At 33.6% G+C, this 26,617-nt stretch overlaps 2 protein-coding genes across 3 annotated transcripts; one reads left to right on the forward strand and one right to left on the reverse strand.

Annotated features, from left to right (window-relative positions):
- Positions 1–661: 661 nt before the first annotated feature.
- Positions 662–19,504, forward strand: LOC134237718 (prosaposin-like). 2 transcript variants are annotated; one of them, XM_062719864.1, is made up of 22 exons: positions 662–769; positions 2,780–2,928; positions 3,285–3,356; positions 3,496–3,558; positions 3,662–3,718; positions 4,980–5,042; positions 5,376–5,483; positions 7,341–7,403; positions 7,752–7,811; positions 8,413–8,520; positions 8,816–8,902; positions 11,389–11,451; positions 11,685–11,744; positions 12,044–12,238; positions 12,364–12,544; positions 12,785–13,114; positions 13,327–13,617; positions 14,981–15,289; positions 16,294–16,448; positions 17,637–17,717; positions 17,815–18,006; positions 18,220–19,504. In XM_062719864.1, exons 1-22 carry the CDS (start codon positions 730–732, stop codon positions 18,259–18,261), a joined length of 2,769 nt encoding a protein of 922 aa, XP_062575848.1. In that variant the 5' UTR covers positions 662–729; the 3' UTR covers positions 18,262–19,504. The 2 variants fall into 2 exon arrangements, with proteins under 2 accessions (XP_062575848.1, XP_062575849.1); XM_062719865.1 differs by lacking the exon at positions 13,327–13,617 and adding an exon at positions 14,308–14,598.
- A 3,794-nt stretch (positions 19,505–23,298) lies between these two features.
- LOC134237719 (major facilitator superfamily domain-containing protein 6-like) lies at positions 23,299–26,605 on the reverse strand. The gene is made up of 2 exons (XM_062719866.1): positions 26,479–26,605; positions 23,299–25,514 (listed from the first exon to the last, which is right to left on the reverse strand). The coding sequence occupies exon 2, from the start codon at positions 25,450–25,452 to the stop codon at positions 23,605–23,607; it is 1,848 nt and encodes a 615-aa protein (XP_062575850.1). The 5' UTR covers positions 25,453–25,514; positions 26,479–26,605; the 3' UTR covers positions 23,299–23,604.
- Positions 26,606–26,617: the final 12 nt, after the last annotated feature.

Consider the following 26,617-nt stretch of genomic DNA (forward strand, 5'->3'; position numbering starts at 1 on the left):
GTCTGTCCATCCGCCTGTAAACTTAATTTCACATTTTCAACTCCTTCTCAAGAACCACTGGGCCAATTTTAACTAAAATTGTTAAAATAAAGGGCCAAGTCCCCTTCAAGGGGGAGATAATTAAGAAAAGACAAAAATAGGGTGGGGTCATTAAAAATCTTCTACTCAAGAACCAGTGGGCCAGGAAAGCTGAAACTTACGTGGAAGCATCCTGGGGTGATGTAGATTCTCAATTTGTTAAAATCATGACCCCCTGGGTAGGGCGGGGCCACAATAGGGAATCCAAGTTTTACATAAAAATATAAAGGAAAACTCTTTAAAAATCTTCTTCTCAAGAACAAGTGGGCCAGAAAAGCTGAAACTGATGTGGAAGCATCCTGGGATAGTGTAGATTCTAAATTGTTCAATTAAATCATGACCCCCGGGGGTGGGGCGCGGGCCACAATAAGGAATCCCTTCTATACATTATAAGTCTTTCTAATGCAACATGTGAATTTATATGGACAGAAGAGGAAAACGTCATGCTTTCAAAATATGAACTTCATTTGAATAAGAATCTTTGTATATCAATTAACCAGTGGTCGAAGTTAGACAACAGGCATTTTAAATTTTAGCGCGCAATTTCTGTGTGGATACAAAATTGTCCAATCAGAAGACAAGTTTCATTTACTGCTGACTAACACATGATTCAGATCACATGATAACAGTTTTGTCAACAAGATAGTGACAATGAGGATGCTTTTGCTTTTAATTTTTCTTGTCGGTCTAGGTATGTATTTAAGTGGATTATTGACACATTTTTACTTTATAAAAAATAGAAATTTCACATAATAAGGGGATAGTTCGCGTGAAGAAAGTGCAACATAACGATATTGTGTAATCTTTGAAAATGAAAATTGAACAATCATGCGCAACGTTATAATAGTTCTGGTTTTTGTAAGTTACATTTGATCAAGGTATTGGTTACCAGAATTACAATGTATAAACAAATGATTTAGGAAGACGGAGCAGTTTGAAAATGATTACCTAAAATTTTATTTTAAAATTCTTGATTGATCTCAGCTGACTGGAAAATTATAAGTTTTAACACACATTGAAATCGCCCAAATGGGATATATATTGGGAAATATCCCAAATGGGCTATAAATTTACAGTGCAAAAATTGAAATTTTTTATTTTGGCATTAAATATCATAAATCCGCATCAAAACACTTAGAAATTAAGGAATAACCTTTGGTAAGCAAGTTTTTCTGCAATCCTACCGTTAGTTAGATTGATCCCCAAGAAGTTAAGGAACTTCTGAGGGATCGATCTCCTAATCAAATGACATACAGGAAAACTTGTCAACCAAAAGTTATTCCTTTTTAAGTGTCCTGATGCAGATTTATGATATTTTTAGCCAAAATAAAATTTTTCAATTTTTGCACTGTAAATTTATAGCCCATTTGGGATATTATATCCTAAACGGACTATTATATTCCATTTGGGCGATTAGTCCCAACCTGACATAAGCATTTTTAATATGCTGGATAGATGTTTGATACTAACATTTTAACTAAATATAGACTAATGTACAATTAACTGAATGTTCAAAAGTTTGAAATGTATCAATCATTGTGCTTTGCTTATTAATTAAGTTAATAACTTGAATATTTTTCTTAACCACCTTTTTGGCACTGTGGTTATCAGCTCTACATGCTCTAAGAGTCATGTGTAGAGTAACTAAGGAGGCAATTCTTTCGTTCTGGATTTGAGGTCACTGTGTGAAAGTTGAGATCAGTCCTTTATAATGAAGTGTTACATAAGTAGACCCTTTCACAAGAAGCGTTGTTCTACTCTTTTGCAAGGCAAAATGATATATTTGGTGACATTAAAAGCAAATGTTAAGAAATCATCATTTAAATGTCTATCAACAGACACTTTGCCATACATTAATATTAATTTAATTGACCTGCAGAAGAGTAGTACCATAGTTACTGTATAAGGGCTTATTGACAGTATCAAATTTATGATGTATATCATAACAACAACCAGGGTTAATGTACGTGAAATTGGCCAATAGGAACTAATATGTGCATGACATACTGTCTACTTCAGCAACTTCCCGAAAAGCTAAAACTATGATTCAGAAATGTATCTCAGTCCCATGTACTGATCACTGTAGAATGCAATAACCTGTACTTTGGATATGTTTATAGGTTTCACAAGTTTTAATGTTGAATTGTTTGCGTCACATCATATTTGCAGTTTAGATTATAATTAGGTTGTATAAGAGCCTCATGTGAACACTGATCCTCTTAATGGCTTGATGTTTAAGATCAGTGGATACATTCCTCATGAATATATAATTTTCCCCAAATATAACTTTATTGAAGTATTGCTGCTCTAACAAGTTTCATAGCAAAATATCAAGTTACCTTATAAAGAATTTGTTCAAAATTACAGAGGATGGTAAAGATTAATGGTTACAGTTAAGGACATGACAAATCACATATTGTAATCAGTTTCTCTTCATAATATTACAGTTTTCAGTAGAACCGTATTTCAGGAAATATTTATCTTGAGTTTACTAATACTATATCATTATATGTTCATAATATATCTTAAGAAACAGATTTTGCACTATTTTTTACAAACCTGTATTTTTGGGAAAAATTTTTTTCTTAGGTCAAATAGAAATGAAAATGAATTCCAGACACACAAAATAAAATACTTGTATACATATTTTAGGGCAAAACTTAGTCTGAAGGCTATTTTATAAACTCTGTTTATTTTTCAGCTGCCAGCACTCCTCTGGTAGGAAAGAATGAATGTTCATGGGGCCCATCCTATTGGTGCAGTCATGCAAAAAATGCCAAAGCCTGTGGTGCAGTGCAGCACTGCCTGGATACAGTGTGGAGCAAACAGACCATAGCTGAGGATCCCCAGGTTGTCTAGCTACTTACAGTTGTAATAAATAATACATGACAATTCTGTATCTCATGTTTTACAGTGGAGACAATATTGGAAATCAATGCTTACACAAGTGTTTATGTTTTTAAAAAAAACAGAGTTGAAAGGTTTTCGTTGTAGTTCAATTAAATTTAAATCAATAAATTTTAATATTTGAAATTTTATTTTTTAAACATGTTAAAAAAGTGATTAATTATCAATTTGCCCTGCTTTTTAGGACTGTTTGTTGAAATAATAGAAATGTACAATTTAGATAATAGGTCCTTTTCTGAAAGTTAAAAAAATTTCAATGATATTCAAACTTAAATTTTTCAATGAACTTTTACTTATAGTCAACAAGCTGTAGCCTTTGCAAAATGGTTGTCAAGGAGACAAGGAAAATGCTGAAAAATAAAAGTACAGAAGTAAGTATGGTTTTCAAATTTTACATACCAGTAATGGCTAAAAATAAAAAAAAAAAACAAATGCAAAAATTATGCAAATTTATTTTAATTTAGTTTGAATTTTGTGAGTATTGATATATCATATTATTTTCATTTCTAGAAGATAGTTGATTTCTTCACCATGGCCTGTCAGTTCATGCCAGATGAAAACCTGAAGAAAGAAGTAAGGTTTAGAATTTTTTTCCATGTCTTTTTGTTTGATTTATAAGGGAAAAACTGCAGCTTTTAGTTCTGTTTAAAACAATTTTATATTTCTTATTTTCCAGTGCAGTTTCCTTGCCTCTGACTCAAAGATGTTGATCAAACTTTTGGAGAGTAAGATTGTAAGTGAAAAACTAGAATTGTTTTGACAAGAGACTAGTATATAAACTGTTCAGTAACTATTAGTTTTCAGCGGAGGTTACATGTTTTCCGAGGGGTGTCAATTAAACATGTTACCCTCATAACAATTTTATTATACTGAAAGGATTATTTAGGACGTGCAAAAAAAAAAAAACCGTCGATCGTCTTTACGTTCATGTATATATTTTTTACTAATTCCTTATTGTTTGTTTGTGCGAGTCATTTATCATATAAATTTTCCTTGCCTCATGTTTCTTCACTCGCAAGCATGTATCGTCTGTCGTTTGTTGTTTTCAAGTAAGCTTATCAAACTTTTGGAGAGTAAGATTGTAAGTGAAAAACATAATTTCCACGCATGTGGCATTTGTGTTACCCGTTGTCACGTGTGTTGCTAAGGCTAGTATTTATTGTTACCTGATCTAAAAAAAAATTTAACATGAAAGTATAATAATATTCATTGTTGCTGATAAAAAAAAAAATCAGGTAGTTCACACAAACATATACAATCACTTCCTGAATTTTATGTGTAAAAGATCCCATTGCTTGTCACATGATATGGTTCTATAATTACTTGTGAATTACAGTAATATGCATTTATCACTCAATGACATGGGGTGGTGACCTATAATTGCTGTAAATTACAATAACATGGATTGACAATGCAAAAAAAACCCAAAATCATCAGATATCAGGGTGTGTTACTTATTGAATTCAGATCAAAGCTTTTCCCCCATAAAATTAAACAAAAGAGACTGCTTTTGTCAGTTTAGGTGACCTTGTAATTGAATCATCCTAAAGCTTCATCAGTTTACAAATAACATACTAGGTACATGTACTAGTAGACGAATACTACCGTAGATTGTAAGATACTTGTCAAACTTCAGGCTCATAGTGCAGGTTCCTGGATTGAAAAAAAATAGTTTTTTTTATCTGTGGTCAGAAAACATTAGTATGGGTAAAAGGAAATAAATCACATGATTTTTGCATTTATTTAGAAATTCCCAAATGACTGAAAACTTGTTTACTTCTTTCATTTGATTATCAATAATTCAAAGGTCAATAATGTTATGCAAGAAATATTTCCTTGTATATATTTACTGGTAATGCTTAGTTTGAATTAAAACAAAAGTCCACAATTTTTGATCAGCTGTGTTTATATTTAGACATGGATAGGGAAGTAATGTCTAGTTCATTTGTTTAATGAGGAAACAATTTAATTATTGCTTTGTTATTTACTTCCAGTCTGATGGTCAGCTGTGTGCCGCTGTCAAGCAGTGCAAAGGTTTTGAAGACAGAACCCATGAGGTAGAAACAGAATACCATTACAAAAACTTAAATATTTTATAAATATGTTCTCTTGAGTCAAAGACTAACACTGTGTCCATATACAGAAGTGAAAAAACATTACAATATATACTCTGGCCACTCTTTTACAGTAACACTACCCCTTTATTTCCTACACTACACATTTCACAGTTTACTCCCTGGTTGATGGACATTAAGCCTGTCATTATTTTTTTTTAAAGGAAAATTATGAACGTTTCTTGCTTGCTTTGAAAGTCGGGGAAATAGGGTAAAAATAAAGCCCATACTATATTCAAAGAGAATTTTAAATACAATGTGGTTTTATGTTTTCAGCTTCCCCCAAAAGTCCCTGAGATGCCTGGTAACACAACAAAGATCTGTAAGGATTGTGTGGCCTTTTTTGGTGACATCAAACAGATGATATCTGACAATGCTACAGTTGTAAGTGAACCTAATCTTGTTATTTTATCATCAACAACAAAAAAAATTTAACTTCACCCATGTGTATATTCAAACAAATATCAAACAAAATTTCGTTGCTATGTGTTATGTTTGCTATGGCAACAGCCGGAAAAGTTTGAAAAATGTAGTGTGTACCACTTTAAATCTTGACTGTGGCTTAGGCAAAAAAAAAATTTCTTGGTTCTAGAAAAAGGAAACAAACCTTTTTATTCTAAATCAATAAAATAAAAACATGACACCTTGATATCACTTATACTGTAAAGAAACTGTTTAGAATATATTGTACAATGTAAGTGGTAAAAGGTACATTTGGATTACATTTAAAATGCTGAAATATGCTGAAAAACACACCGTATCCACTAATGGTAGGTGTTATATGCTCAAACTCAATCAACGTTTTAAAGTTTAAAAACAATGAAAATGTTTGAAAGTATATAGGTATAAGCAATATTATTCTATAATAACTTTTATGGTTGCCATGGTAACACAGTGTAACCATGCAAAACTACATATATTCTCTAAGATTGGGTTAATTCTTTTAACTGTTGAGGAAAAACATGAAAATTCAAGATAAAATATGCATCCTTAGGACCTTGCAACACCAAAACCACAAGAAAAAGTGGGTATAATTATTACTTGCAGTGTTACCATGGAAACAAAGTACCAGTGCTTGAAGGTGAATTATTTTTCGCTGCATTAAGAATTAAATTGAAATTTAATCAAGTAACAAATTAAAGGACTCAGCTTGTATAGAACTTATCTGTTAGAACTAAAGTTGAATATCATATATTGATAAAATTTGATGAAGAAAGCAACATTGTTGCTATAAAAACCAAGAAGGGAAAATGTTCGATTTTGTGAACTTTATATCAATATTAAACCCTGTGTGCCAACTTATTGCATCCACTTAGAGATGTGTGATGACAGTCAAAATTAAAAGTCAGGTAAGCTGTTAATAAATATCAATCATAATAGTTTTGGGAATTCTACATTTTGTTAAAGTCCAAGGAAAGAAAATATTTTTAAGGTTTTTAAGCATATATTTTCTGCTTATTTCAAAATAGCAACGCTCTAGTTAAAGAATCAAATCTGAATTTTTTCAAAGTGGAAAACTATAAAGCACACCAACATCTTTAAAAATTGATCATTTTACAGGAAATGTGCTTTTTCAACAAGACAAGGAACACACACAACATACAGAATTTACTTTAAGGCTCTCTGTGATATAAAAACCTTGGCAACCATTGCCAACCAAAATGAAATATTAATTTTGTTCTTGGAATATGTTTCAACCTCTTTCACTTTATGTCACATTTTATCCTATAATTGCTTTTTATTTTTACGATAGCCATTGACTTTATAAAATTCAATGAAATTTTTTTTTACTTTTGAATTGTTTGTTACTATATAACGTATGTAATAGTTGATTTACCAAACATGTTTATCATGCATTTGAGACATCTGACCTTCAAATTTTGGAAACAGTTATCGCCATAAATAGTTTGCTTTACAGCAAATGTTAACTATTGTTTTACAAACATGTTAAAAAATGATTTTTCTTGAACTTTTATACAGGTTGCATTCAATGGTAACTATAAAACATAGCAACCAATTTTTGCCTGATTTCAGTTTAGGGTATCAATGACTTTTATCATAGAGAGTTTGGAGAAATTCTGAGACTATGCGTGCCACAGCTCCTATATAAATTTCAAGTCATTACAGAGAATTGCTCTTAATCATCAACAACAACAAAAATTTAATTACGTGTATATTCAAACTGCTATAGCATATTTTGAAGTAGTTTCTGTACATGTAAGTCTTTATGTTTAATTATAGGAGCAGATAAAAGATATGTTAAAGAATGTAGTGTGTACACAGCTGTCTTCTTCAGAGGGTCTGGTAAGGAATGCTTACATGCTTGCCCATATCAACTGGGTTTTAATATTCTGTTTATGTAACAAAATTCAGTGATTTAAAGCAAAATGTCATACAAAATATCATCTGTATATCCAAATTGTATCTATATTCAAGTTATTTCATACCATACATATATTCTCTAATTTGTTTTCTTTTAAGTTTATGATTTTGATAAAATTTATGCATCTTTTAATCTCATTGGCCCTAAATGATGTAAAAAGCTTAAGAATTTCAAAAGGATATTAGACTGTTTTTCCCCCAGCAATCTGTAGAAATATTTTACACGTTATTGATTACCTATATGATTCAGTAATTATTTTATATTTACAGTGTGATTTTGTTGTTGATGAGCTCGTCCCAGAACTTTTGCAGGTGCTTGGTGGAGAGGTGGTACGTAAATCTAAGAAGTAGTCATTCTGATTATTTTAAGGCAAAAAAAAATTAATTTCTTGGTTCTCAGGTCCTCCCTCATCTCTTCCAAGGGTGCCTCATTGACCCTTTTTATTGCTAAATCAATAAAATATAAACACTAAATCACCTCCCTCATCATTTTTTGAGGTTTTGTACAATGGAAAAAGCTGCCTCATCAACAATCTGAAAAAAAAATTTAAATATATATTTCTTATAAAAAAAAGGCCTGAGAACCAAGTAATTAACTTTGCATGGCCTAAAGTTGATATTTTTTCTAAATAAATCAGAAAGAACCTTAAGTTCTTTTCCTATCAAGTGATTCAAGTTTCATAGTAATCTTGACATTTATAGCATCACTTAAAGAGACCTTTACACTGCAACACTCAAAGTGTCCTTGACACTGCAACACTCAAAGTGACCTTGACACAGCATCACCCAAAGACACCTTGACACTGCAACACTCAAAGTGACTCTGACACTGCAACATGTTGCCTCAACATGCTGGTTAATAGTTTGGTAATTCTGTTGTCTTTGTGAAAGTGGACTATGTTATGATCTTTTCTTTTTTTTTCTTATTTAGGAGCCTCAGGTCCTTTGTAACATGCTTGGTTTCTGCCAAGGAACCAACATTTATAAGGCACTGGTCTCAAGAATTCAATTTAGGACAGAACTGAAGAAAATTAACAAGGTATGATGTTGTAAATCAAAAATATTTTTCTTGTAGACCTGTCTGAACTCTGGATTTATGTTTGAAGAGAATCAATGTAGGAAATATTATTTGTAACATATTTTAACAATTTGTAGTTAAAATCAATTTGTAAAAAAATTTAATTTCTACAATGCTTTATAGGTTTATATGAGAAACAAAGATGAAAAGTGTGACATGTGTCACACAGTTTTTATGGAAATCCAGAATGTGCTGAAAGATAAACTAAATCAGGTAATTTTTTTCCCCTTGTTAATGAATTTCTGAATACTTGTAGGGTAAGATTGGTGGGACTGAAGAATGTGACATGTGTAAGGAGGTCATGACAAAGGTCAGGGATATGGACCGTGACCCCGCTAACCAGGTAACATTGAAACTATGTCAGTGATAAATCATAAAGCAGGTCAGGGTATTGAATCCTTGTATTGAAATATAGTAGGGAAATAAACACTTGGATTTAAAAATGGTGTTCATTAACTGACATTTTTTAAGGAAATTTTGATGTGCTAGTAAGTACTGTACATGTACTTGCATTTTTAGCTCACCTCAACGAAGTTAGGGGAGCTTATGTAATACCCTCGGCGTTGGCGTTCTGGGTTAAGGTTAAGTTTTTTGGAGCAGTTTTCTTTTTAAGTACTTCTATGTCCTATATTGATTAGACATGCATGGAAGATGTTTCTAATGTGTTTCATTGTACAAGTCAAAGTTTCAGATGCTGCAGTTTCAGCAAAGGAATGACCAGGTTAATGTTTTTGGAGCAGGTTAACATTTTTGGTGCAGTTTTGGGTGTAGGTCTCATTTTCGAGTAACTACATGTATAAGCCCTATGTTGACCAAACTTGCACAGATGATACATATAAGGATGTACACTACCAGACTTGCTTCGGATGCTGAATCTGACCTACATTTTCCAGTTGAGTGAACAGGTAAATGTTTTTGTTGCAGGTCTTATCTCCAAGTAACTATAAGCCCTGCTTGGACCAAACTTGCATGGATGATACATCTAAAGATATACACTACCAGACTTGCTTTGGATGCTGAATGTGACCTACATTTTCCAGTTGAGTGAACAGGTTAATGTTTTTGGTGCAGGTCTCATCTCCAAGTAACTATAAGACCTATGTTGACCAAACTTGCATGTATGATACATCTAAGAATGCACATTACCAGGCTTGCTTCGGATGCTGAATCTGATCTATATTTTCTGGTTGAGTGAACAGGTTAATGTTTTTGGTGCAGGTTTCATTTCCAAGATACTATGAGCCCTGTAATGACCAAACTTGCATGGATGGTATATCTTAGGATGCATACTACTAGATGTGCTTCGGATGCTGAATGTGACCTACATTTTCCGGTTGAGTGAACAAGTCAATGTTTTTGGTGCAGGTTTCATCTCCAAGTAACTATAAGCCCTATGTTGACCAAACTTGCATGGATGATACATCTAAGGATGCGTATTACCAGGCCTGCTTTGGATGCTGAATGTGACCTACATTTTCCAGCTGAGTGATTAGGTTAAAGTTTTTGGTGCAGGTTTCATTTCCATGATACTATGAGCCCTATAATGACCAAACTTGCATGGACGATACATCTAAGGTTGTATTCTACCAGACTTGCTTCGGATGCTGAATCTGACCTACATTTTCCGGTTGAGTGAACAGGTAAATGTTTTTGTTGCAGGTCTTATCTCCAAGTAACTATAAGCCCTGCTTGGACCAAACTTGCATGGATGATACATCTAAAGATGTACACTACCAGACTTGCTTCGGATGCTGACTCTGACCTACATTTTCCAGTTGAGTGAACAGGTTAATGTTTTTGGTGCAGGTCTTATCTCCAAGTAACTATAAGCCCTATGTTGACCAAACTTGCATGTATGATACATCTAAGAATGCACATTACCAGGCTTGCTTCGGATGCTGAATCTAACCTATATTTTCTGGTTGAGTGAACAGGTTAATGTTTTTGGTGCAGGTTTCATTTCCAAGATACTATGAGCCCTATAATGACCAAACTTGCATGGATGGTACATCTTAGGATGCATACTACTAGATGTGCTTCGGATGCTGAATGTGACCTACATTTTCCGGTTGAGTGAACAAGTCAATGTTTTTGGTGCAGGTTTCATCTCCAAGTAACTATAAGCCCTATGTTGACCAAACTTGCATGGATGATACATCTAAGGATGCGTATTACCAGGCCTGCTTTGGATGCTGAATGTGACCTACAATTTCCAGCTGAGTGATTAGGTTAAAGTTTTTGGTGCAGGTTTCATTTCCAAGATACTATGAGCCCTATAATGACCAAACTTGCATGGACGATACATCTAAGGTTGCATTCTACCAGGCTTGCTTCGGATGCTGAATCTGACTTACATTTTTTTGGATGAGTGAAGAGGTTAAATTTTCATGCAAGTTTCATTTCTTAGTAACTATTAGCCCTATGTTGTTCAAACTTGCATGGATGATACATCTTATGATGCACACTAATGGATTCGCTCTAGATGCTGAATTCAACATACATCTTTCAGATAATGTACCAGGTAAAAGTTATGGGTGCAGTTCTATTACCAAGAAACTATAAGGCTTATATAAACCAAACTTGCCCAAATGATGCATCAAGGGATGAAAACTCACAACTTGCTACAGATGCTGGATTTTAATCACATTTTTGTAACAAAGAACTAGTTTGAAGTTTTTATATAGGTCTATTCCAAAGTATCAGATCAAAATTACATAAATTTTGAATGTACACTTTTTGTTGGGTTATTGTGTGACTTTGCCTTACTTAAAGACAACATTCGTTGAGGTGAGCTCTGTAATCTCTGATTACCTATGTTTCTTTTTACAGGAGAAGGTTAAAAATTTTATCAAGACAGAATTATGTGAGAAACTTGGAGCTTTGGCAGATCAGGTATGTATACACCAGTATATGTTTTCTTTTTAAAAGTTACATTATGGAAACAGTAGTTGCTTTAACAGAGCACTTGAATGAAAAAACTATTTGTTCTTGCCATGGATGTTTATTGGTCAACATTTTGTATTGAATTACTCAAAGTCCTAAATATTTGACAGAACATGTAAAAGTATTATAATGAATTACTTGTTGATTATTTTTGTTAGTTTGTTTCTGTTTCTCTTTCACAGTGTAAGACAGCAGTGGATGAGTATGGAGGTATTCTCTTTGAGCTGATTGCCAGTGAACTGGTAAGTTACAGTAGATCACTAAATTTTAATGACACCTTATTTTAGCAAGATAGTCATAACTCTTTATTAGCTAGATAAAATTTTCACAATTAGTGGTTATTGCTCTATAAGATTATAAGATGTTTTGAAATGGAATGAAATTTTCGTAAGCACACTGTTTTGCATAAGTATGTGAAAATAACATTCTCATGAATCAAAAGCAATTAACAGTAAACATTTTTTTTTTAAGAAACATAAACTTCCTACTCTATACACTGTATTTGGCATGAAGCTTTAAACACATCAATTTTCTTACATAGGACCCTGCCTCAGTCTGTACCATGCTGGGATTCTGTAAGTCTGCATCATATGTTGCTGCCAAACCAATCTTACCAGGGGTACAGATGAAACCAAAGGTGGAGATACAGGCAAAACCAAAAGCTGGAGAGTTGTGTGATTTGTGCCAGATGGCAATCAATGAGCTGGATTCAATGATTACCAAAAATTCAACTACAGTATGTTTGATAATTAAAGTTTTTACTTTTTAAAATCACATATTAAGGACAAAGAAAATCCTTTCAATATGATTTGTGTTCATTATCTGTTGGACAGTAACATGTTTTTGTATATTTCTTTACAGCAAGAGATAGAACAAGCCCTTGCTGCTGTATGTGACCGTTTGCCAGCCCAGTTCAAAGATGAATGTAAAGACTTCGTGAAGCAGTATGCTCCAGCTATTCTGGATATCATTGGACAAGAGTTAGATCCCCTTAGAGTCTGCACACTTCTCAAATTGTGTACATCTGAGTCCAAGAAACTAGGCAAGATTCTCATTCTTACATTGCAGTATATTTAAGAACGCTTAAAAGGAACAGAATCATATAGACAAGTTCATTCATAATTTGTATTTGTTTTGTATAAAATAAAAACCAAGACATAGGCTCTGGTATTTGAAAGAGCAATACTTTGGCCATTTAAAGGCATTTGGGAATGATGTAACCATAAACGTGGATTTTCCATTCACAAGGGTAGAATGAGGTGTGTTTTCTTTTTAATTACAGACATTAAAAAATTGGAACAACCTCTCCATTCCACAACCGAGTGTGTGTTGTGTGAAATGGTTATGAAGGAGGTAGACACCATGCTTCAGGGAAGTCAGGTCAAAGAGGAGATCGAGGTGGCCCTTAAGTCTGTGTGTAATCGTCTGTCCTCCGCTGAGTTAACTAAAGAATGCACCAGCTTTGTCATGCAGTACACAGAAATTTTGGTTGACTTGTTGGTCAAGATGCCTCCTAAGGAAGTCTGCACCACTCTGGGCCTGTGCACTGCTGCCAAGAAGCAAGCCAAACAAGAACTACACCATGTCAAACTGATCTCAACAAAAAAGAATGGTGGGAAAATATTTCTGTTCTGCTTTTAATCTGGCACTGCAAATTTTTACTCTTCATTTTATCAAATCATGCTAAATATAATTTTATTTTGATTTTTCATTTGGACTTATCTTATTTATATATAAATTTAATAGCTACATTTTCAATTACCTATTTAATTAGGAAGATTCATTAACTTATTCAGAGGTGTCCTGTTTCTTTTTAAGTTCCAGGTCTTTTACACCTTGACAGTACAGCCTCAGTGGAGTGTGTTATATGTGAATATGTGATGTCAGAGGTGGATGATATTTTGAAAGAGAACCGCAGCAGACAGGCCATTGAGAATGCCCTACAGACTGTGTGCTCTAAACTCCCCTCCACCATCAGTAAGGAATGCTCTGACTTTGTGAACCAGTATGCAGACCTTGTGATCAATCTTCTCATCCAAGAGGGGGATCCAAAAACTGTCTGCACAGAACTGAAGCTGTGCCAAGCCGGTGATTTAAAAACAAAGCAGCACCTAGGTAAGGACTAAACATGCAATATCTATACCTGAAAATTTGGTACTGCATACAGTGAAGTTGTCACCCTTGTTAGCTCACCTGAGCCGAAGGCTCAAATGAGCTTTTCTGATCACATTTTGTCTGGTGTCCGTCTGTTTGTCCATCTGTCTGTCTGTCTGTCTGTAAACTTTTCACATTTTCGACTTCTTCTCAAGAACCGCTAGGCTAATTTCAACCAAACTTGCCACAAAGCTTCTTTGGATGAAGGGGATTCAAGTTTGTTCAAATGAAGGGCCAAGCCCTCATTCAAGGGGAGATAATTGGGAATTAATGAAAATTTGGTGGTATGCTTTAAAAATCTTCTCAAGAACCAGTGTGCCAGGAAAGATGATACTTATGGGGAAACATCCTCAGGTAGTGTAGATTCAAGTTTGTTCAAATCATGACCCCCGGGGGTAGGGCGGGGCCACAATGGCCGACCAGAGTTTTACATAGAAAAAGATAGGAAAATTCTCTAAATATCTTCTTCTCAAGAATAACAAAGCCATAATTGATCATATTTAATCAATTTATGCTAAATATTATTTTATTTCTATTTTTTCGTACATATCTTTATTCATAAGGTATAAATTTAATAGCTACATTTTTGGATTACCTGTTTTATTATTTAGAAACCTTAATAACCATATCCTGTTTCATATTAAATTCCAGGTCTGTTGCACCTTGCCAGTACAGCCTCAGTGGAGTGTGTTATATGTGAATATGTTATGTCAGAAGTGGATGACATTTTGAAAGAGAACCGCAGCAGACAAGCCATTGAGAATGCCCTACAGACCGTGTGCTCTAAACTCCCCTCCACCATCAGTAAGGAATGCTCTGACTTTGTGAACCAGTATGCAGACCTTGTGATTGATCTTCTTATCCAAGAGGGGGATCCAAAGACTGTCTGCACGGAACTGAAGCTGTGCCAAGCCGGTGATTTAAAAACAAAGCAGCACCTGGGTAAGGACTAAACATGCAATATCTTTACCTGAAAATTTGATACTGCATACAGTGAAGTTGTCACCCTTGTTTTATTTTTGCATCTTTGCCCCATTCACAAATTGGTGAATTTAAAAAAGAATGGGGCAAAATAATAAAATACAGTACAATTTCTTGAGCAGAACTTTGATTAGGGGAATTTAAAATGGGACAAATCATTTACAATTGTGAAAAGGCAAAATTAAACCAGTATGCAGTATTAAAGGCAGTACAATTTTAAATAATTGCATTCTTGATTATTTTGTCTGATTTGGATTTTTTAGAAGTTTTATGCTCCTTTAGAAGTATCGACTTTGTATTAGTTTTTGCTATAGTTACGATGTGATATATGTATTTTTTTTAGCATCAAGTGTTGGGGCATCACCAGAATGCATTCTCTGTGAATTTGTTATGAGAGAAGTAGACAACATTCTTCAACAGAACCGCAGCAGAGAAGCCATTGAGAATGCTCTTAAGATGGTGTGCTCTAAACTTCCCTCCACCATTAGTCAGGAGTGCACTGACTTTGTTAACCAGTATGCAGACCTTGTCATTAACTTAATCATACAAGAGGGAGATCCAAAGATGGTCTGCACAGCTCTGAAACTCTGCTCAAGTGACCTGAAGAAGGCACTTATTGATTCCATACAGTTCCTTCCCATCCCAGGGCAAGGTAAAGTTAAAGTAAATGTTATTTTATGTTTTATGAGTATTCTATGAGAAAAAAGCTGAGCAACAGAGGTAATTCAAACTGATTCAGTACACAAGAGGTGTAAATGAAAGGTAAAATTTAAGTGTTATCATATAAAATATCTGTTTTCATGATGGACAAGAAGATTAGTGTATTTAATACAGAACAAAGTTTTCAAATATTAAAAGACTGTAAACATCACATATTTTCTGTGGATGAAGAATTGTTGAGTAGTTATGTATGTAACATTTCACATTTCATGGTGGACATGAATTCCTTGGCCTCTTCATACCTTGAAAAGAACGAAAATTAAACTCCAGGAAAAGAACAAGGTTCACCTTTGCCTTTTTTTGGCCATGTGAATTTCTGAAAAATTGAAACTGCTTAGTTTTTGTTAACAATGCATTGAAAAACACTTAGATCTTTTGTGATTGTGTATCTATCAAAAATGACGTTATTTTCTGGCAAGTCAATGCATTATGATGTCACAAAATGCGTCAATTACCTCATATTCTGAAAAAGACTACAAAAACGGCCACTTTTTAAAGCAATTTCTCGATAATTGATATATAGAGCACAACCTCTGATCTAAAATATGCAACTAGTAAATGAAAGAACTGTTTCTGAGGATTACAAGACACGTTTTATTTTTTTAGATCAGAGAGTGTGCTCATATTGTTCTTCATTGAAAGTACTCAAATATACCTATTGACCTTAAAATTCAAGTACATTGCATTCTCAAAAAGCCAGTTCTCCAAGACCTGGACTCTTAGGAGAAAATCTTTAATAGGAAATGAGAGCACTAAGTTTCTATTTTACTTTAATGCTTCAAATGGAACATCAAGTGTTAATCAATCAATTGGAATATCTACAGGGCCATTTTATACTTAAAGTACTAAAATGATTTGCATCATACATATATTTGGATTTTACTCATGTCTCATTAATCAGTGATGGAAATTATAATCTTTTATTTTTGTTTTCAGTTTCTGGTGTAAAGCTGGGAGATGAGAAATGTGAAGTATGTGAGATGATTTTGAATTACTTGGATGAAGCCCTGAAGGAGAACAAGACAGTAGCTGCCGTGGAGGCCCTGTTAGATCAAGTCTGTAACTTCCTACCCACCACATTCAAAGAGGAGGTAAACACATATCTGTGATGTTCTGTTCCTTATGATTAAATTTATTATTCTAGTAAAAAGATTTAAATGGAATGTATTTAATAACTTGTATATTTTTTAAGGAGGGGAGGTATCTTTTGTACCTTATATGAACTTTTAGGGCACTCTTTGTACATGCAAGTTAATGTGCAAGCACAAAGCATAAGCTAAATCTTGAGCAAGAGCTATCATTTAAGAATTACAGTATAAGAATGATTAAGATGACCACCAACTTTGTTTACTTTTAGCTCACCTGAGCCGAAGGCTCAAGTGAGCTTTTCTGATCACATTTTGTCTGGCGTCCGTCTTTCTAGCTGTCTGTCTGTAAACTTTTCACATTTTCGACTTCTTCTCAAGAACCGCTAGGGTAATTTCAACCAAACTTGCCACAAAGCATCTTGGGTGAAGGGGATTCAGTTTGTTCAAATGAAGGGCCAAGCCCTCATTCAAGGGGAGATAATTGGGAATTAATGAAAATTTGGAGGTATACTTTAAAAATCTTCTCAAGAACCACTGTGCCAGGAAAGATGAAACTTATGGGGAAACATCCTCACGTAATGTAGATTCAGGTTTGTTCAAGTCATGACCCCCGGGGGTAGGGCGGGGCAATAATGGTCGACCAAAGTTTTGCATAGAAACATATAGGAAAATTCTTTAAAAATCTTCTTCTCAAGAATAGCAAAGCTATATAATTGATCATATTTATATGGAAGCATCCTCAGGTAGTGTAGATTCAAGTTTGTTCAAGTCATGGCCCCCCGGGGGTAGGGTGGGGCCACAATGGGTGACCAAAGTTTTGCATAGAAATACATGTATATAGGAAAATTCTTTAAAAATCTTCTGCTGAAGAATAACAAAGCCATAATTGATCATATTTATATGGAAGCATCCTCAGGAAGTGTAGATTCAAGTTTGTTCAAATCATGACCATCGGGGGTAGGGTTGGGCCACAATGGCCGACCAAAGTTTTACATAGAAATATATAGGAGAATTCTTTAAAAATCATCTTCTCGAGAATAGCAAACCCATGATTGGTCATGGGACTACTTTTGGATTAAACTTTTCAATAATAAACTAATTTCTATTTTTTCCTAGCCACAGTGCTCAGGTGAGCAATGTGGCCCATGGGCCTCTTGTTATTATGATACTGAGTAGTAAATTTCATTGCAGTGTGACACACTGGTGGCTCAGTATGGACCTGTTATTGCCCAGCTGATTTCTCAACTCATGGACCCCAAAAAGATTTGTGAGGTATGGCACATTTTTTGTGGTTCTTCATTTTGTCTTACACTAGTACTGAAAAGATGAATACTTTAACTTTCCCTTTTGCCTTACACTTTTTTTGTAGGAGATAAAACTGTGTGCCTCCAAATCTCAGGTGAAACAGTCACCCATTTACCATCTGATGAAGAAACTGAACAGTGCCAATAAAGACACCAAGTTGTACTTTAAAAATAAACAACATCTACTGGGCGAGAAAGAGTGCACATTTGGGCCATCTTACTGGTGTGCCAGCCAGGAAAATGCCAAGAAGTGTCAGGTATGTAATAATTCTAGTACTGGGTTTATTTTAAAGCCTAATCACTTTGCTGTAAGTGTCAATGATTTTAAGTGTGTTTGCTATGAGATATTTAGTCTTACCGAATATTTTATTCACACTATTTAAAGAGATATCAAATCACTGACGACATTGGATAATGATTTGCATGGAAATTAATGTCTATACTTTATGATTGTTTTTATCCTATTTTAGGCTGAGGAGCACTGCAGAACAAAAGTATGGAATAGAAATTAAAGCAATTCAGCAAGACACAGGAGATTAAAATAATAGACTTGGTGAATTAAGACCAGAAATAACCATTTTAAAACCCATATAATGGTTCAAAATGTGATATCATTTAGTGATTGCCATTTTGTGTATATACATCCTTGTAGATTTATATTTTCTAAGAAATCTACAAAGTACGTTTTTTCGTTATTTATGCTTTATTTTAAGTGAATTTCTGTTTGGAGTTTTCTGTATTGTAAGTGTACATGTATTATAAAGCACTGTAAAGTAAATACAGTTATAAATATGGGCTTACTATATACAGCAATCCAAAGTGTACATATACCACTCTCATAAACAGGACACTGTGAATCATTTTTATTGAAAAAATCAAATAGACTGATGTCCAGTCAGTAAATAATTTAGTAATCTGAACAATAATTTTTTTTCCAAAATGTTTTTCTAAGTATTGAAGGTGACTGTATTTTTTTGTCACAGATATTATAATATGAGAATATCAATATTATGTTTATTGAGTGTATAATTGTATACTTATCAGGTAATACATGTACATGTATGATATTGATTCTAGTGTGAAAGATTGAAAATTTATCTCCTACATCCATCTTTTGAAATATATTGTAATATAAATGGGTAATATTTGTAGATCAATCAAGTAATAACATATAAATTATTTTCTTCCTAACAGAACTGCAAATTGACTTAAATTGTACTTTTGAGGTATCAAATCATGACTATTTTAAGTTGCAGAAATTATCCATTACCGAATGTGTGTCAGTTTATTGCCTTCTTGCTTTAGTGTAATATCTCATTGCCCTTAAATCTTCATTATTTTTATTTTATTGATGTGAATCTTTTCTCAGTTGTATATATGAGTGCAAAGAGGGCAGGTACCCTTGATATGTAGAATATAGAACAATTCACCAAAAATATACTTAATAATTATTAACCAAGTATTTCTGTTTATGGATGATGTATGCACTAATTTTTTTTATTTGTATATTTAGTGCTAATGGAACTTTATAATAATAATTTCAGGATCTGTTACATTCCAATTACAGGTAAAACAAGATACTGATAAGATTATGATCTGAATCGTAGAGATGTTTCTCAAAAGTTGTACTAAATTTGTATCAGAACCCCAGTTTAATCATTTACCCCGGTACTAAGAAAAATTCATGGTTGGATGTTCTACTTTTCAAATTGTTTTTGATCTAAAATTTTTACCATTAAAGTTCAAATATGTTAATTTCTTTGTTTTGTTACTTATATAAAGTACAAGAAATTCTCTGGAATCTTCATTCCATATGAAATTTATGTATGAAATACACAATCACTGATATTTATAAAAAAGAGGCAAGGCAAAAGACTGTTGTGCTGGTTTCTACTAGTACATGTACTAAAAAAATGTATTGGCTTTGATTTACCCTAAGATACATATAAGAAAATTTACCTGTTCATTTGTAGTTGGTTTTATTTACAAAAGTAAGAGCCATATGTACATATGTATCGCATTCAGAGCCAAGTTCAATGCTACAATGGACATAGCATTTCATAATGTTCTGCTACAGTACCAGTGCATCTCTTCTTCAAACGATTTTCAAGTACACCAACTGAAGAGAATTTTAGAGCCACATTTTAATGGTTAATGTGAGCGCAATGTTCAGAATATAATGGTCCTATAAACATGATAAAGCTGAAAATGATTCTAAAGGAGGAGTTATCTTTGACCACTATACATATATAGTTGTCTCCCTTATCATACTCCTTCTTTCAGTCTTTATATGTATAAGCCCCAACTGTAGATTCAAGTTTGTTCAAATCATGACCCCCGGGGGTAGAGCGGGGCCAACATGGCCGACCAAAGTTTTACATAGAAATATATATAGGAATATTCTTTAAAAATCTTCTTCTCAAGAATGACAAAGCCATAATTTATCATATATATATGGAAGCATGCTCAGGTAGTGTAGTTTCAAGTTTGTTCAAATCATGACCCCCCGGGGTAGGGTGGGGCCAAAATGGCCGACCAAAGTTTTACATAGAAATATATAGGAAAATTCTTTTAAAATCTTCTTCTCAAGAATGACAAAGCCATAATTCATCATATTTATATGGAAGCATGCTCAGGTAGTGTAGATTCAAGTTTGTTCAAATCCTGACCCCCCAGGGTAGGGCGGGGCCAAAATGGCTGACAAAAGTTTTACATAGAAATATATAGAAAAATTCTTTAAACATCTTCTTCTCAAGAATGACAATGCCATAATTCATCATATTTATATGGAAGCATGCTTAAGTAGTGTAGATTCAAGTTTGTTCAAATCATGACCCCCAGGGGTAGGGCGGAGCCAAAATGGCCGACCAAAGTTTTTAAAGATATATATAGGAAAATTCTTTAAAAATCATTTTCTAAAAAATAGCAAATCCATGATTGGTCATGGGACTACATTTTCTCCTTTTCCTACCCTTAGTGCTCAGGTGAGTGATGTGGCCCATGGGCCTCTTGTTGTTTTTGGAGTTTTGCTTTGAATACAGAGAGGACAGCTAAGAAAATGAATTTGCAATTTTTTAATTCACTATAAAGTTGTGAAACATATTCATATATAAACATGCTAAATATCTATAAGTAACAAAGTGGAAACAATGAAACCAACACCAAACAAAAGTAAATAAAACATTTCTTAGAGAACTTTAACAAAAGGAATGCTCTAACAGTAAACTTAACCAGAAAAAAAAAACTCATCACAACTGTACAAGTAATAAATAAATATTGCTTAGAATGTTCTAAAATACTGTAAAGGTACTTTTTTCCAAGGGACATAATTCTGCAAAATCATTTTAATTTCTGTTCATTCTGTGGGTAAAACCTGGATCTATTTACCTTTTATGTTTGTCTGAAAGAGTAAATTTACATACACTGTGACAAATTTCTAACATGGAATATGTTACAAAGTATAAATCAATCCCACATGGAAAAAAGTATGTCTACAGTTATAACACAACCAAATATAAATGTGCAGTATGTGGAAGGATATGTGTAGAAATATAATATATATATAATACATATATATATATATATATATATATATATATATATATATATATATATATATATATATATATATATATATAATACAAATACAAAATATTCTTTAACATTTTAATTGGCATTGTATATTCTTGCAGAAATGCACTTATCAACATTCACAAAATTGCACCTTCAAATATTAATGAGCATTTCTGGAGAAAAGTGACAAAACAGAGTATTAGTAAAGCTGGAAGCACAGAACTGGTAATGCTGTTGTAAATATTAAATCAATGTAAAATATGGCAATTTAAAAAAAAACAGAAAGGATTTCATTTAACAGTCATCAAAGACTTCAATAACATGGATTTCACATTTCATAATAATGTTTTAAGATAACAATAAGACATATAATTGGATGTTGTACAAAGTACAAGATGGATTTCAAATAAACAAGATTTTCATTTAAGACTGAAGAAGATATAGACTTGTTTTTCTCATTTAAAAAGGGTATATGTATTAAGTATTGCAACAAGTAATCATTATGCCTTTCTATAATAGTAAAAGACAGGTTATATAAATACAGAATTAATAAATATTGGTATAATTGTCAATCACTTGATTAAGCACAAACATTGTCTACTTCCATTTTGCTTTTTTGGTATTTTTCCCTACTGTCTGTTTATATATTGCATTTTCTCTAATCACCATGATGAACAGAACTGAATGCTTTTTCTGAGGTCACAGTCAAGGTCACACGATCCTTGGTGTCATTTGAAAGCACTTAATTAGTGGAGTATGCATACCAAATATGAAGTCTCCATCTCCTATAATTAAAAAATAATGGCGAAAGAAAACTATTTTTAGCATACAGGTCATAGTCATTGTCACAAGGTTAATGACCTTGGTGTCAGTTGAAATTGCCTAATTAGTGGAGTATGCATACCATATATAAAGTCTCTATCCCTTATGGTTCAAAAGTTATGGCGAAAGTTCAAGTTGACAACAGACAGATAAACAGACAGACAGGACAAAAACAATGTACGCCCCAAATCAAAAAATACTTTTGAAGCAAATCTTATTATAAGATGCGATGCCAAGTTACTTGATAAGGATTAATATTGCATCAAGATAGCCAAAAAGTATGGTTGGCAGCCCCACATACTGTAACATCTGTGTGCTCTATCATTCTACTTGTGGTGCACTGAAAAAAAGATTCCTTGTACAAATTGCAGGTATAGCACCAAGATCATCTGTCAAAAAAAAAAAATTCTCAGTTTTTGTGACAACTCCATTAACATTTTAAATCAATGTTTTAAACTTTAAACCAACTTCTATTGTTAGGTCTAAGGCACAATTTATGTTTAACTGGCACAATTTATGTTTAACAAAATTCAAATAATTAACAGATTAAATAATAAGTCGTTTTAAAACCAAGAAAACAATGCTTGAAAAAAGCGATCTGTAAAGCACCAGCCTGTATTTGTAGAAAGACGAGCAGCAAGGCACTATGCAGTGATAAGACTCATTTAAAGAAAGGAAAAAATTACATGTAAAGAGTGAAATTATGTATAAAACAAGCTAAGTATATAAAAACTTTGGAATTCCTAGATCTGACCAATCTTTAAGCTTGGCAATAGAAAAACAAACATAACAGAAAATCATGAGCAGTGTGTGTAATATCCTAATAACTTAAAAAAAAACATACATTATTTAATAATAAATCATTCATCCAGCTGTGACTACTGATAAATCACATATCTTCGAGGTGTAAAATTTTCAAGGTTTGAGGAAAAAATATTGGTTTGTGGGGATTTGATTTTGTGGTTGGAAATTTTTTTAGTAGTAATGCTTATGAAATTTTACATTTCATGGTGGTCATTTTATAGGTCTCTCCATACCTTGAAAACAATGAAAATTAAACCCCACAAAAATTAGTGAATTCACAGTATGTGTTGGATTTCTTTTAAAAAAAATGCTTCCTCTGGTTTACATGGAAACAGCATACCTGGAATTCATATTTCTATTAAACTTAAAGCTATCCTTGATGATGTAAACAAATAAACTACAGACAAAGTAAAAAGGAAATAAATAAACATAAAGCTTCCTTCTTGGATTTCTATAATGCATGGAAACATTTGTAGAAGTAGTTTCATACAAAATAATCTTATTCAAATACACTTAAAAACCTTCTATTTACAATAACAATAAGCTTACATAAATAATTAAATTACAGTATGTAAATGAAATGCATCTATGCTGAGATTCTACAGGAATGCTTTCTTTGTGTCCTAGAAGGCATGCTTTAGCCAGCCACCCACTTTCTATCTGTCCTTAAGGGCATGCTCCAACCAGTCATCTTCTACATCATCATCAGAGTGGTCGTCTGACTGGAGCAGTTGTGTATATTTAATCTCATTGTCTTGTTTAGGCTGACAACATCTCTGTAGTAGGAAGAATACAGGACACCAGCCAACAGACAGAATAGAAAGTGCCCTAAACAGTATGCGGATGCCATACTGATCATACATGACACCAGACACCAGGCTCCCAACTCCAAAACCAACACCGAAATAAGCGGAAGACAAAACGGACCTGATTGCTCTGTCTATAGTAGGACTAACTCGGAATGCTTTGTTACTCAGCACGACAAACCACATCATGGTGTGGGTCACGGCATGGAAAATTTCAACAGGAAGGACAGCCCAAGGGGTCCACAAATACGAGTAATAAAGCAGGCGTCCAGCAAGGCACAACAACGAAATGCTGATCATTCCACCATTACCTAATATCTTAACCAATCTGGAACTAAAAACCAGAACCACCAATTCAGAGAGACTTGCAACAAGTATGCATAAACCCATGGTGATTTCTTTCCCTTTCAAGTCCTGAATCAACCAAAAAAGAAAGTTGCTATGTGATGCAAAAATAAAACCCATGATGACCAAGGTGAGCATGTATAGCAGGCCTCCACATGTGCAGCACACTTTTCTCATTGCTGTTCCCAACTTACTCTTGTACTTAGATTTTGGGGCATTTGGAACAGGGTAGAGAAAACTTATCAGAAATGTGATCCCAAGTAGAGCTCCAAATGCATAAAAATGAAACATGAAAGGATAAACTTTTAAATCAAAGAGACATGTGGTGTTGTCAACCACTAAAGTCACAATGACAGGGAAGAACATGTTGGCCAAGGAGCTCCATACTCTGTGCTTGCCATACTTTTCCATGTCATCAATTTGCTCTAAAAATTCAAACCATGAGTCGTCTGCAATTTTTTCAACAGGTGAACAGAAAGCTTCTCCAACAATGAGTATCACTAGCACAACAATGAAGAGGTTTTGCTTGGCCTGCTCTATCTTTTCATGAATTTTTTTCAAAATTGCATCTGATATGTTTTTAGTGGATATTTCTCTTCTCTGTCGGACTGACACACCATATCTGCTTAAAAAATCTTTTATCACAGCTTTTTCATCTTCAGATAGAAATTTTCTTAGTGAATCTATTGCCTCTTTATTCTCTGCTATTAACTTATATTTTTGAAAAATGTCTTCTGCTGTGAGCATCTTCACCTTTTCCTTTTCCATAATACCAGTGTTGATTAAAATGGCCTTGACCTGGTTAAGAACTTGATCCTCATCATCCTTCTTTTCTTTGGTTGGAACAGTTCTTACAACAGTACTACTCACAGTTGTTGGAGAGGTAGTAAATGGGACTGGTGAACCGACTGTAGAACTCTTTGGCATTAAACTGTGTACTGGTGGCAAGCTGTGTGTGCTGTTAATATGAATAGGTGATTGTGTCACTGGCAATGATGGTGTACTCTTTTGTGTTGATTGTGAGTCACAACTCTCCATTGATGGACTATAGTTTGTTAGCAAGGTCAGAGGTAAGTATGTAACTGCCATCATAAACAAGGCTATCATCAAAACTAACCTTCTTCTGTGAAACTGAATTGCACACTTTGACCATATAGGAGCAAATATAAAGGTTGAAAATGTTTTTGCTCCAATTACGAATCCTGTCTGTGTTGCTGTTAGTCCCAGAAGTCGTAAATATATCGTTAGGAATGGAAGAAGACATGATTTACTGGCTGAAAAGAAGAAGCTGAATAGGTTGCAGAGGAAGATGGATCGTGTTAGGTTAACTGGTGCTGTTACTTCAACTGGCATTTTGTTATTTGGGGCTGGGATGGTCTCTCTATTTCACATCAAAAGTTTTAGCTGTTCAGGTCCTGAAAAACATTTTAAATATTTTGAACCCTATATGCTACAAATATCCTTACAAAGTAAGAAACACATGAATAAATCAATGATTGTCAGAATAACATTCTCACATGTCAGTTTTGACTTATGGCTGCTGTGGTGAAGTGAGCAACATCTGGGGATCAAAATAAAATATGCCTAGATTAACCTGTACTTGATGAAATATTTGTGACTTTTTTAATATCATAATAATGCTTGAACTTGAAATGCAATTTTAAAAATTTTGGTATTTTGAACTATGACACTTCCAATGCCATGGCTATACCTGTATGCATTAGAAGTCACAATCACTTATTCTTGTTGTAATTAAAACCCTCTTTAATTTTGAATACTTGGATATCCAGAAGATTTTTCTTAGTCCCATTCCACTGGAAGCAGCAAATTTTCTCTCTTTATAGTAGCACTGATTGACACGATATTCTAACACGTCAAATATCAAAATCATAAAAAAAAAAACACCTGAAAAAATGATTGTCAGAAAATTCAGACTAGCTTGAGTAGGCCAGGTCATAAAAAAATTCAAAACTTATTTTTTAAAAAAGAAATTGGTACATCATAATATAGCTAATAAATAACACTCCATGTTAGAGGAAGCGGAGAGTGAAAATGCACATAATATAGATTTGCCTTGCATTTTTTGCTACTACTAGCTTAATTCAGACTTAAGATAACTTAGGTATTTTATCAATAATTGCCATTGCAGCAACCTACATTGAAACACATAGTTAAAAGTTTATGATAAATTTAATAAGTCTGGATCTATTAAACTATACATAACAATCTGTCCTGCAATAATATTTGTCCTACTCCTAGCCCTAAGGCTACATGTTTGTTCATTGTAATTCTGCATGAAAACATTTGTACATCACGGAATTTTTTGCAATACACAATTATTAATTAGCTATTGCAAAAGAAGCTTGCACTGGCACTTACATTCGAACAGATACATTTCCTGACCACTAAACAGTCAACCAGCTTTCTGACATTGCAACATGTTTCCAACTGTTTGCTTCCGATTGTCGTAATTGATGGCGTGGCGAATTTCACATTTAAAATAAAATAATATATTTCA

Source organism: Saccostrea cucullata, unplaced genomic scaffold (genome assembly GCF_032062105.1).
Source record: "Saccostrea cucullata isolate Sc308-1 unplaced genomic scaffold, CSIRO_AGI_Scuc_v1 ctg11, whole genome shotgun sequence".
Taxonomy (NCBI): Eukaryota; Metazoa; Mollusca; class Bivalvia; order Ostreida; family Ostreidae; genus Saccostrea; species Saccostrea cuccullata.